The 13261-nt window shown below is 37.4% G+C and overlaps 1 protein-coding gene across 1 annotated transcript; it reads left to right on the top strand.

The window, feature by feature from the left end:
- Positions 1 to 6243: 6243 nt before the first annotated feature.
- LOC141417943 (butyrophilin-like protein 3) lies at positions 6244 to 11536 on the top strand. The gene is made up of 4 exons (XM_074057405.1): positions 6244 to 6454; positions 8409 to 8429; positions 8522 to 8548; positions 9488 to 11536. Exons 1-4 carry the CDS (start codon positions 6244 to 6246, stop codon positions 10060 to 10062), a joined length of 834 nt encoding a protein of 277 aa, XP_073913506.1. The 3' UTR covers positions 10063 to 11536.
- The last annotated feature ends 1725 nt before the right edge of the window (positions 11537 to 13261 follow it).

Here is a 13261-nt window from a genome sequence, read left to right as displayed (position 1 = left end):
GAAAGCCAGATGTTGAGCTCTAGGCAGTTAACCTGCCCACTTCTGTGATCTTCCTTTGGATAGAGACCCTGCATGAGGTGGCTTTACCTCACCCCCCAGAAGTATAGGGCCATGTGAGGGTGCCTTTGATCAACCTGCTTAGCTGAATATTTTCATGGGGGTCACATGTATTTGTGTTCATGCACTGGGCTTAGTTGGGCAGCAGCCCTCAGAGGTAACACCATTTATAGTAAATTTAACCTCCCACCCCCACTCCACCAGGCTGGGGCTGGGTGTGGGGTTCTTTAATCAGTCTACTTGACCAAAATTTTCTTCAGGGTTAGATGTATTTGCAACCAGGCACTTGGTCAGGAAAGCTGTGTGGTGACCCACAAGACTGAAACTGGTTCATTCACTCCCTTGCCCTCATCCACCTCATTTCTGTGCCATTTTTTTTGCCTGAGGGTATAAAACACAGATGCCAGTTGACTTCTATCCAGTGTCCTAGGCAAGGCTTGCCAGCCTGCTCATAGCTTTCCATGCAGTTGTTTTGTTCACAGGCTGGCCCTCACTAATGGCTCTCATTGGAAACAATTCAAGCTCAAGACAGTCAAAAAAAAATTGGCCCTGAGGGGTACAGGATGGAGCAGAACCCATGGCAGATTTGCACTGTTAGAGAATTAATTAGAAATCAGTATTTCTAGCTACTCTCTGTCCTTATATTGGCATCCTTCTTTAGTTTACTAACTTTCCCACCTCTCCTTGCAGCCATCTCTTGAGGAGATTTGTGGAGGCATAGAAAAGTGGTGCCTATCAGCAGTCCACCATTTTAGAATGCACTCTTTTTCGTATCATAATTTATCTCTATTAAAGTCAATAGAGATACATTTGCTTTTAATAATTTTATCTTTTAGTGTTTGTATTTTAACTAAATGGATTTACACACCATCATTACAGTATTAGAGACTTCTAAATTTGACTTTGATATTTATCTTTAACAATGAGTTTTTTGTTTTGTTTTGGTAGTACTTGGATTTGAACTTGGGGCCTCATGCTTGTTAGGCAAGCGGTCTACCTCTAGTAGCACTGAGTTTTATATTCTCAAATGTTTTCATGTTACTAATTAGTAGATTTCATTTCAGCTTAAGGAATTCTCTTCCTTTACTATTTTTCAAGGTATATCTACTAGTGATAAACTTACTCATTTCTGAAGGAGTATTAGCAGGTTAAGTATTGTTGTTGGTCATTCTTTTCTTTCAACACATTGAACATATCATCCCACTCTCACCTGGTCCACAAAGTTTCTTCTTGAAATCTGCTGATGGCCTTTTTGACCCTACCTTGTACTTGCTCTTTCCAAATTCTTTCCTTTCTTTCATTTTTTTCCCTTCAGTTTGATTTTCACATAGTTTGGCAAGTTTTTCTTTGGGTTGAATCTGATTGGAGTTTTATGAGCCTTCTGTGCCTGGATGTTCATATCTTTCCTCAGTTTGGGAATGTTTCCAGTCATCATTTCTTTTTTGCTATATTTTAAATAATTTTTGCAATTTATCAAATTGTATTTACTTATGATATATAATGGGCTGTTTTGATATAGGTATATATCATGAAATGACTAAATAGAGATACTATATGAATTACATTATATACTTTAACAAATAATCAGCAATTTTCAAGTACACAATATATTGTTATTAAGTCACCATAGGGTACAATATATCTCTGAATGTATGCTTTCTTTCTAACTGAAATTTTATAACCTTGACCAATTTCTCCCAATCCTACCTATCCTATTGTCTGGTAGTAAAGCAATTAACAAGAGATGCTGGTGAGGATGTACAGAGAAAGGAACATTTACCATTGTTGGTGGGGAAGTAAATTAGTACAGCCACAATGGAAGTCACTATGGATTCTCCTCAAAAAATTAAAAATAGAACTTCCACTTGATCCAGCCATACTACTTCTGGGTAAAAGAGTCAAGGTCAGCTTACTACAGTGATACCTGCATACCCATGTATACCAGAACACTATTCACAACAGCCAAATTATGGAATCAGCCTACATGCCCATCAATGAATGAATGGATAAAGAAAATGTATAGATACACAATGGAGTTTTACTCAGCCATGAACAAGAATAAATATATGCTGTTTTCTGGAAAATAGGACTATACGTTATGATGTTAAGTGAAATAAGTCAGTTCTACAAAGACAAATATCACATGTTTTTTCTCATTTGTGGAAGTTAGAGGAAAAAAAAACAAAATACAACAAAAACCAAGATTATGAAAGTAAAAGTGTGACTAATAGGAGGTGGAGGGGGAAGAGAAATGGGGAAGAGGAACAGGGAGCATAAGAAAGAGTAATTGAAGGGGTGAAAATGACCTAAATACACTTTATGAATATGTGGAAATGTCATGATGAAACCCCTTTGTGCAGTTTAAACATACTAATAAAAATCTACTGTTGCATTATTCAGTTACTTCTATTGTTCTATATTCAAGTTCACTGGTTGTAGCCTCTGTCATTTCTACTGTACTATTAATATCATTCAATACATTTTTATTTCAGTTATAAAATGTGGCACTTTTTATAATTCCTTTATTGTAAGCTTTTCCATATTTTCATGTTTCAAAAGATATTTAATTATTTATTGAAGCATTTTTGTTATAGTTATTTAAAAATCCCTAATTCCAGAATCTGATTAATCTTGGTTTGGGCATCAGTCCATGGTTCTCAATGAAGTTGATAGTTTCCTGGCTGTTAGCATGATTGGTGATTTTTGTTCAAATATGGACATTTGAGCTATTATTTCAGAATACCCTGGGTCCTGTTGAAAGCTTTTATTAATCAATAGTTACCTAGGGTTAGTACTCAGGAATGGGTCTGCTATTGCCAGTTGTGGTTACAAAGACAATTTTTGAGCCTTTTAAATTTTTCATATACTTGAATAATTCGCTAATCTTAGGGTTCCTGCTGATTATTTCTAGTGCTGTCTGTAGAAATAGAATCTGCTCCCCCAGGTGAGACTCCCTATATTTCTAGGTGAGGTAGAAGAGACTCTGTCCCACAGGGACAAACAGTATTTCCTCTGATTTCTTGTCAGTGGAGCTGCTGCTCAATTTTTCTGCCAATACTGCCAGGTCTACTTGATGTGAGTGATGAGGAGTGGGGAGGAGTGAGACTACCTAAGACAACTTTTATTGGTAGGTAATAGAGTGCGCAGTTTCAACCCTTGGTCTCTAGTCAGTTTACCTTCCTTTTCCTCGCTTCCAGAATTTCCCTATGGCTGCCTCTTATGTTATTTTTAGTGCTTAAATTTTTACTTAGAATCTCAGGTATAGTGATAGAGAGAGAGAGAGTAGAAAGAGAGAAGGGGGAGGGAGACGTCTACACTGTCTTATATGAACCCCCTTCCTTAGAACTTCCACCTTACATTTATCCATTTATTCCCTCAATGAACAATTTATAAGGCTCTGTGCACCATTCAGTATCTGGGGAATGGCATGAAATGGAATACAAAATAAAATTTCTGTCTGGATTATGGATATGGGCCATAACAAATGATGAAGTAGGTGTTAAATATTTAGGAGTGCTCATCTTAGTATCCCACATCACAAATGGAAGTTAGACTAAACCCTCCTTGTGTTTTAGTTAGTGATTTAAATCAAATGCCCAAATAACTCCCGTATCTGTCTCTCCTTTCTCACAGCCTTCTTCTCTTACCCATTTCTTCTCTTTACTGGTCCCTGGAACCTCATTTTATAATGATTTATAAAGGATATCAAAAATAAAGTTCAAGTCATAACTATCACATGATGTAAAGCAGTCAATTGCCCTATAAGACTTTAGCACATGCTGTGCTTACCGGATATGGTCCACATTCCTAGGATCAAAGCATTTACTCCAAATCTGATTCTGTGCCAGTCTCAGATCTCATCTTGCATCTTTTCCTTTTGCACATTACAGTCCAGAAATACTAAATGCACATAGGTATTTCTTGAAAGCACTTTGGCACATTCACTCTCCATTCCATGTATGTACTTGCACTTTTGTCTTTATCTCCTCTTCTTCTCCAGCTTCAGGAGATCATTTATCAGATACAGAAGGATACAAATGTCACCTATGAGAAACTATGACTCTCCTAACAGTCATCCACTCTCTCTTTAGTGCTAACTTAACCATGTTTGTATGGTTTCAATTTTATTTATTACTCACCCTGTTTAGTCAGCAGACACCTTATTAAAAGGAATTCTGTCTTATTTACTTTATCAAATTTAGTTATTAGAAGTAGCCATGTATACAGTACTTGCTAAATGCTCATTAAATGAACAGGTGGTAGAAAGGCTTAACAATGTTACACAAGCCTAAGAAAGAGAATGAGAGATAGAGGAAAGTTTACTATGTGGATAGGCTAGATGAATCTGACTTAAGACAGCTGTGGCCTTAGAATGTGACCTTTGTTTTCACTCTTTCTGTGTTTACTCTGCAGAAATGAGCTCAACTCCTCTCATTTCCATCATGGGATACGTTGATGGAGGCATCCAGCTACTCTGTCAGTCTTCTGGTTGGTTATTCCAGCCCATAGTGAAGTAGAAAGGACCAGAAGGACTTGAACTTCCCACACTATTCAAAGTGAAAAAAGACATGCATGGTCAGTTTGATGTGGAGACCTCCCTTACAGTTCAAGAAAATTCTATAATCATATCATGTTCCATGCAACTCACTGACCAGAGCCCAGAAGTGAAATCCAGAATATTCATAGGAAGTGAGTGAAAAGGGGCAGGTGTTGTTCGGCACTTTGGAGGAAAAGAGGCTCTATCTCAAATGTTCAGTATTGTTTTATTTTATTTTATTGATTAGGTTTGAAAGGCAAAGTCAATGAAATATAAAAAGAAAATCATAAATATTTGATTAGGCAGAAACAGAATGGCTTACAGTTCTCAGAAGTGGAATTAGGTGTTTCCTTTACTACATGATCACCACCATGGTACACCCCACTAAACTTAATGTACATAAAAATTAGAAAACAAAATCCAGAATCAAGAAAAAGTTATTTTTTACCCATTTTTATACAAAAGTCTTTAGTCTCTGGAACAGAAAAATAAAAATATAATTTCAGTAAGGATTTCAAAAGTCATAGAATCAAGGCTAACTCAAATATTCCAATTATCATAATCAATGTGATTAAATTCCCAGTTCAAATACAAAAAATACCATTTGCTGCATTTATAAAAGAAAAATGTAAAACATGAGTTATTCATTATAATATTAAAAGTGGGAAAAAATATTCCAAACAAATATTAACCAAAGGAAAACCATAAGAATTATATTAGTGTCAAAAATGAAAAAGTTATAAGAAAAAATTTACTAAATATAGAATTATTTCATAAATACAAAAAGTTAACTCACCAGGAAATATAAATATTTTAAATATAAATGAATCTTGTAACATATATTTAATACATATTAAGCCAACATCCATGAAAATAGAAGGAAAACTCAGTAAATTGTATGCTCCAAAACTATGTAAATAGATTAAATTAGAAACAATGATGACAATTGAACTATAAATGAATAAGTCTGAATTATTTTTAGAAGACTGTACCCCAAAAAATATTTCTGCAGTGCTGGGGATCAAACTCAGGGCCTTGCACATGCAAAACAAGCACTGTATGACTAAGTTGTACCTCCAGCCCCAAAAACATTATTCTAAAGCTCACATGGAACATTTGTAGAATTTTACCAGGTATAAGAACATAAAATGGTTTTCATAAAATTTCCAGGATATAGTGTTATTGAGACAATGTTTTCTCTTCACAGTAAAATTAAGTTAAATGGCAAAAAAATTAAAATAATTTAAAATTACCATATATTTGAAAATTTTTAAATTTACTTATAAATGATAAGATCATTGAAGATATGCTGAAGGTAATTATAAAATTCTTACAACTAAATGGTAATATGATCACAATATATTATAACATGTAAAATTAAAGTTTTCTCTGAGTCAAAATTATATTCTTAAATGTTCCTCTTGAAAGTTAAAAGGCTGAAATTTTATCCTTTGGATATTGATATTCATTTCAAAATAAGCTGAAAAAGAACAGAATGATGGAATAAGTAGAACAGTTTTCAGAAATGAACAGACAGCACAAATTAACAGAGTTAAAATTGTATGTTTCAAATATTACACATTAAGCAGCATAGAAAATAACTTGGAGGTAAAACTAAATGCAGAGATACAGCAGAGACTACATTGATCATGCTAGGCAAGTGCCTACCACTGACCTACATTCCCAACCCAAAAATTGTCCAGAAACAAGAATCTCTATTTAGTATATATCAAGACATATTCTATGGCTGTGATGAAAGAGACTGTCATCACAGAGACGACAAGTGGACCAATGGCATGGAACAGAGACAGAACACGTGCAAGTGTAAACAGAAACTTGATGCAGATGATATGACACTGTGTAAGGGTATAAGGAAAGTCCATTTTAAAATGATGCTGGCACAGTTGTTCATTTAGAAGAAAATGAAATAGAACCTCTCCCTCATTTAGATAGAAAAATAAAATCTAGTTGGATCAAGACTTACTCAGAAATGCAAAGGCTTTTTTGGTTTTCTGGGGGTGTGGAGTACTGGGGTTTGAACTCAGGACCTATACCTTGAGCCTCTCCACCAACCCTTTTTTGTGATAGATTTTTTTTTAGCTAGGGTCTCACAAACTATTTTCCCAGGCTGGCATCAGACTGCAATCCTCCTGATCTCTGCCTCCTGAGTAGCTAGGATTACAGGTGTGAGCCACTGGCACCAGCACAAGGTTTTAAAATTTTGTTTATTTGGTTTTGTTTTGGTGGTATTGTGGAGTTAATTCAGAGCTTGGACTTGCTAGTGCTTGCTGTGTAAAGCAGGCAGGCCTCAAACTCAAAATCTTCCTGCTTCTGCCTCCCATGTGCCAACACACAGCCAGAAATGAAGTTTTAACATGTTGAAGGAATTATAGAAAAATACCCTTGAACAGCAAATGGAGTCCTTAAATGAGAATCGAATGGCCACTGCAGTTAAACATTAAGTGTCCTCTGTGACTGTTTTTCAGAGACATTTTTCCAGATCTCACACTGGTTACCTGTTTCTATCATACTGATGCTCCTCTGTATTAGTGGATGTGTTTGCATCATTGTGATGACCATTTTGCTCTTCAAATTCAAGGGTGAGTGAGGAGATATAGATACATACATATATACATATATATAAAGAGAGAAATGGCCCATGGTTGATTCATGGTCTAGTTTCAGTGATTCTGAGGCCTCTTGAGATCCATCATGTCGTCCACAAGAATCACAGTCCTCCTTCTCTTCTGTGCTGACCTGAAATGACCCCCTCAGAAAACACCAGCATGACCAGGTTTTTTCTACATTATAGAGGACCCAGATTTAAGGAAAGAATGATTTTTAGGAACTTCAGAACTGATAAAAAATTTCTTAGAATTCATGAAAAAGGATTCACTATATATACAAAGAATATATATGTGCAATACATATAAATACACATAATATAGATACATGTGGAGAACAAGATGAAGTAATATTCAGCCTCAAGAAGAGTTTTCATCCCCAAGAGTCAATTTTCTCCTCTTTGGAGGTGACACTTCCCCTTAAGGGTGCATGCCTTAATCCCACCTCCCCAGCTCAGCCACTTCTCCCTGATATCCTCCATCATCACAACCACAGGATCCTAGAGTTCCATCCTCTCTGCAGTGTGAATGATCCTGACATCTTGTTTGATTCCAGATAGAATTGCTCAGTATAGGGATTGGGACTTTGGACAAAAGAAGAGTTCTAAGAGAGACCCTGTCATTCAGACTAACAGCTTGTCCCGCCCAAGCAAGAAGCCATGCTTGTGTTTATACACTACTCAATTGACCACTGAATGCTCTGTCTCAGAAAGAAATCAGAAAGAATTGCATACATGTTTTGTTATGTTTGGATCCTTCCACACACTGCTCTTCTAAGACCTAAATTGTTTGAGTCATCTCTTCCTTGGACAGAAAACTGTTCACTGGACAGAAAGCTTGGGAAATGAGAATAGATGGTTTGCTCTTCTTCAATCTTTAGCAAGAAACCAATCCTTAGATAGCTTAGAGCTTTAGTAAAGGCAAAAAATTTATGTGATTTGAAGAGAAACGAGAATACTTTGGCTTTAGAATGGGAATCAAAGTCAGGAAACACTCTAAAACTGTATGCAAATTTTTCCTATTTGTTCATTTAAAGCAAGAGAAGAACAGTAGATTTCATGAGCTCTCTGTAGGTACGCAGACCCAGAATCTAATGATCACCTGGGGTGTCTCCCTTGGCTCCCCTTGATTATTGCACCTTTATCTCTTGCTTGTATCACCACTAAATATTCTGCTTTCCTCCATTTCAGGGAAACTAGAGGATGAACTGGGTAAGAGCATTGTCAAGTGCAAAACTTTCCTCTCACATTTTCCCCTGCACCTCAACCTGTGACTTGAGCCTTTTCTGTGTTTTTGGTTTCAGAATTTGAAAAGATACTCAGACTTGCAGGTAAGAAAAGCCATTCTTCTTCATTCCCCATTTGTATCTTCCTTTTACACTCCTGGGTTTATGAACTCATATCTGAAGCCCATGGGTTCCTCAACAGGTGCACTTCACATGGGTTTCAATGTTCTAGAGACCCTAAAACTGTTAGCAGATACTGGGTGAGGCACATTTTGTAAAGAGGCCTTATTGACTTAATGATATTTCTGGTGAATCCTTGGCCCAAAGAGGGCAACTACCTTTGGTCTCTTCTCTATCCCTGTTTCCTGCTCTCCATATAAATAATAACATGACTGTTCTGTCTGCTTGTTTTCAGAATGGAGAAAAGTCCAGACTTGTTCAGGTACCAAGGAATGAAGGGGTGACAATGGGACAGAGCCTTGGATTGGCATAGGAGAGAGTCTGACAAGTGACAGATACAGGGTTGCTGAGTGATACTGAGGGCTATATGACCTGAATAAGATGAATCTGTGATTCACATCAGGGAGCATCTACCTAACACACTTCTCAGCCCAAATTTAAAATGAAAGCATGGAGAGGGGGGCTCAAATAAAAAATTCCAGAACATCGAGAATACTACTGATTGGTCAGGGGACTGAGCTGATAGAGACATAAGTGGATTTGGACAAGAATTGATAGATAGGAGAAACTTGGATGATAGAGTTATTTAAGATACCACAAAATCAAATATGAACTTACATGACGGGACCATGATAGGGGCAGGATGATACAAAGGGGTTCATGACCTCAAGTGTCAATGAGTCCCCAGTCAGTACTAAAGATGAGACATGGGTCTGGAAGGGCAATGTTCAACTGATATTGTTTCTAAGACCTCCCCTAATCCCAACTTGAGTAGGTGTGTATACTGGGTGACCTCAGGGCCTAATTCAAGTTCCCCTACCCCACAGTAACATATGTTCTTTATTTTTCCCCTAATGTGACTAGTGAAGGTAACTCTGGACCCAGACATGGCTCACCCTCAGCTCTCCATTTCTGATCTGAAAACTGTGACCTACAGGAATGCTCCCCAAGAAGTGGCCTTCTCAGAGAAGAGATTCATAACAAAATGTGTGGTGGCTTCTCAGGGTTTCAAGGAAGGGAGACATTACTGGGAAGTAGATATAGGATGCAACAGAAGTTGGCATGTGGGAGTGTGCAGGGATGATGTAGATAGGAAGAAGGATGTGACTTTGTCTCCAATCAGTGGGTACTGGGTCCTTGGACAAGAGACAGAAAATTTGTATTTTGTAAACAATCCCAATAGAATCCACTTCTCCTTAACAACCAACCCCACACGACTGGGTATCTTTCTGAATTATAATGCTGGGACCCTATCGTTCTTTAATACAGATGATCACACCCTTATTTATACTCTTACATATCAGTTTGAAGGATTACTGAGACCCTTCATAGAGCATAGTCCATCTGATGAGGAAAATGTGACTCCCATTTTCATCTGTTCAGTGTTACAGAGAAAGAAGGCTGTTTTTAAAAAAATATCTCTACGCCCTCCCACATAGAAAAGAAAGCCCTAAGTGTCCCTGTCCTTCATCTGCAGGGAGACGCCGAGAAAGAATCACATTCAAAGCTTTTTTTAGGTACAAACTTTCTTTCTCAGACCCAAAACCCTACACAGCCAGCAGAAATGGGTTTTAGGTAAGAGGTGACTATCTCATCCATGTGAGAGTCAGGGATAATAGCTGTCATGAGGTATAGAGGGAAGATGGATTGAGTTTGTGAAAATTCCATTCAGACAAGAGATCTTGGATGAGTCACAACCTCTCATGCTCCTTGCTTATTAGTTGGAGACAGTGATTCACACCTCAAAAGTCATAATGAAGCATAAAGAGTAAACAAATGTGAATAGAGCTTGCATTTTGTCAATTGCATATTGTTTGCTAATGATGTGTTCTTAAATTACATTTTTCCCAATATGACCTTTATTTTCCACATTAATTCAATTCTCCATACTTCAGATAACCCATGGAATAGGTATTAATAATCTATATTTGTGAGGCCAAATAATTGAAAAGAGGTGGACTTGAAGTATGGTTCAAGAGGTAGAGCACCCCCTTGAAAGTGCCACCAAAAAAAATTGAACAGAGAAGAGTGTTGAACACTTTCTAACTTATTCTATAAGAGCCACATTACTCAAACCAAAAACAGCCAAGCACATTATAAGAAAAGAAAACAAAACTACAGGTTTATGTCTGTCATTAGCATTGATACAACATTCCTAAATAAAATTTTAGCAGATATATGTCACAACATATTTGCCAGATATGGTGAATCACATCTGTAGTCCCAGCACCTGGAGGGCTGAGGCAAGAGAATAGTTAAGTTTGAGGCCAGCCTGAGTCACATAGCCCAGGGAAGGAAAGAGGAAGTATGAGGAGGGAAGGAGGGGGAGAGGGGAGGAAGAACGAAGGAAGGAAGGAAAGAAGGAAGGAAGGAAGGAAGGAAGAAAGAGGAAAGAAAGAAGGCCATCTATTCAAGAACAATCAATCTATTCAAGCACATTGAGTGGCTACTGAATGTGATCTCTCCTGGCAATGCAGAGTTAGTATAGTAATAACCAAATATCAGCCAGAACAATTCACCACACTGACTAGCAAGATGATACAAAGAACACTTGAATGACTACTAAGGATATTTTACTGAATGAAAAAATAGCTATTTCAAGTGGTTATGTACTGCATAATCTCATGTATATAATATTCTCAAAATATACAGCAATGGAGAACAGATAAATGGTTGGGGAAGGAAAGGATGGTTGTTCATATAAAGGAGAACCATGAAGAAAATGTTTATAATGGGGGAGCCATATTTTGACCATGATGATGGTATATGATCTATACATGTAATGAATTGTACAGAACCACACATATGCATGTACATACATACACTCCATGGATGCAGAAAGTGGTAAAATATGATTTAGGCTGATATTCCAGCTAAGTATTGTGCTGATGTTAATTTCCTGATTTTGATAATGTACTATAATTGTGTGAGATATTACCATAGGAGAAGGTATGGTGGAGGGTAGTCAGGACTTCTGTTTTGCTATTCTCCATGTAAATGATTTTTAAATAATTAAAATATCATCTTATAAACCTACATTGTGTAAAAATGGTCATTGGAAAAAGTGATTCTATTGAACTACAGATCATTATATATGGCAATAGAAATGAGTATTGTTAAACCATTTCAGAGACTTAACTAGTGTTAACTCACATAAAACAATAATGAAGCAGAGATATCTACATAATAGCATGTATCTACATGATGGGGGCTCAACACCCCCTTTCTCCCACAGAAACACTAAGTTAAAAAATATATGTGGATCAGAATACTTCTGTCAGAACTCTAGAATCTACTTTGTAAGCTAAAACACCCAGACTATCATAAAGCCAAGAGAGGATTTCAGCAAAAGTGATATGAAAATTCAGATGGTTTGCACATCACCTGTGTCCCTCTCCCTATCCAACCTCATGCAGTGAAACTGAGAGGAAGTTTCACACACTGATGATACTCTCTGAGGAGGGAAACAAAAGACTAATTAGTGAATCCCACATTTTAGCATGTCCAAGAGTTGCCTGGGGCATTTCTTTCTTCTTGCCTGACTTGGAGTGCTGAAGGGATGGGCAGCATTACTTTGAAACTGCTGAAAAGAGGAAGTAGTGTCAGGATGATAGTCATCTAGGAAGTTTTAAGCACTTGCTCTAAAAGCAATGAATTGTTAACCTAGTTAACAATGTATGAACCAGTATACCTATACTTTTGTGAAAGCTCTAGAGAACAACTGAAAATCTATAGCACCTAGACAATGTCAAACCAAGACAATACCCCATTGAAGGGAAAACTAAACAGCATTTTACACTCATCTGTGCCCCGCCCCATGGAACAAAGCACAGTATGATGTCCCACACAGTGGGACTCCCCAATCAGGATGGGAATGAAAGATGGGCCATGCATTCAGCATTCTGGCTCACTTGAGGAACAGCCAAATGACTTCTTTATCTCTTGCCTACCTCAGGGTGCTGATGGGAATGGCAGTATAATTTAGAAATTTCTGTAAACAAAGATTAGCCTGGGGACATGTTAGAACTGGCAGGCAGATGACATGAATGCAAAAGATCAAATTGATCCTAGAAACTCTAAACTCTAGCCAGGCTGATTGGTGAAGGGTTTCCCCTGCATGGGAGCCAGTATCCAAAGACCAGGAGAGATGGTCTATTTTTCTTAATGTCAAAATCCCAGCAAAAGATTACATAACATATGAATAAAAAGGGAAAACGTCTAACCAAACAAATACAACTTCTGAAACTGACCCTAAGAAATGCAGGTGCATGTTCTGCCAAATAAAGAATTTAAAATAACTTATAAAGGTGCTCAGGAGGCATAGACAGAAGGATTGCAATTTGAGGCCAACCTAGGCAGGAAACTTAGTGAGATCCTATCTCAAAACAAGCCAGCTGTGGTAGTTCACACTTCTAATACCAGTTATTTGGGAGGCTGAGGTAAAAAGTTCACAAATTTGAGGCCCACCTGGGAAACTCAGTGAGATCCTGTCTAAAAGAAGAAGAAGGAAGAGGAATAGAAAGAGGAGGAGAAAAAGGAGGAGGAGGAGGAGAAGTGAAGTAAGCCTAAAGGATTTATTGAACACTAGCAACTAGATCAATATATGCATTTAGACCATCCCAAAACATGAAGAGAAAG

Source organism: Castor canadensis, chromosome 16 (assembly GCF_047511655.1).
Source record: "Castor canadensis chromosome 16, mCasCan1.hap1v2, whole genome shotgun sequence".
In the NCBI taxonomy this organism is placed as follows: domain Eukaryota; kingdom Metazoa; phylum Chordata; class Mammalia; order Rodentia; family Castoridae; genus Castor; species Castor canadensis.
Note: the sequence above shows the minus strand (reverse complement) of the source record. Positions and strands in the feature narration are given on the sequence as shown.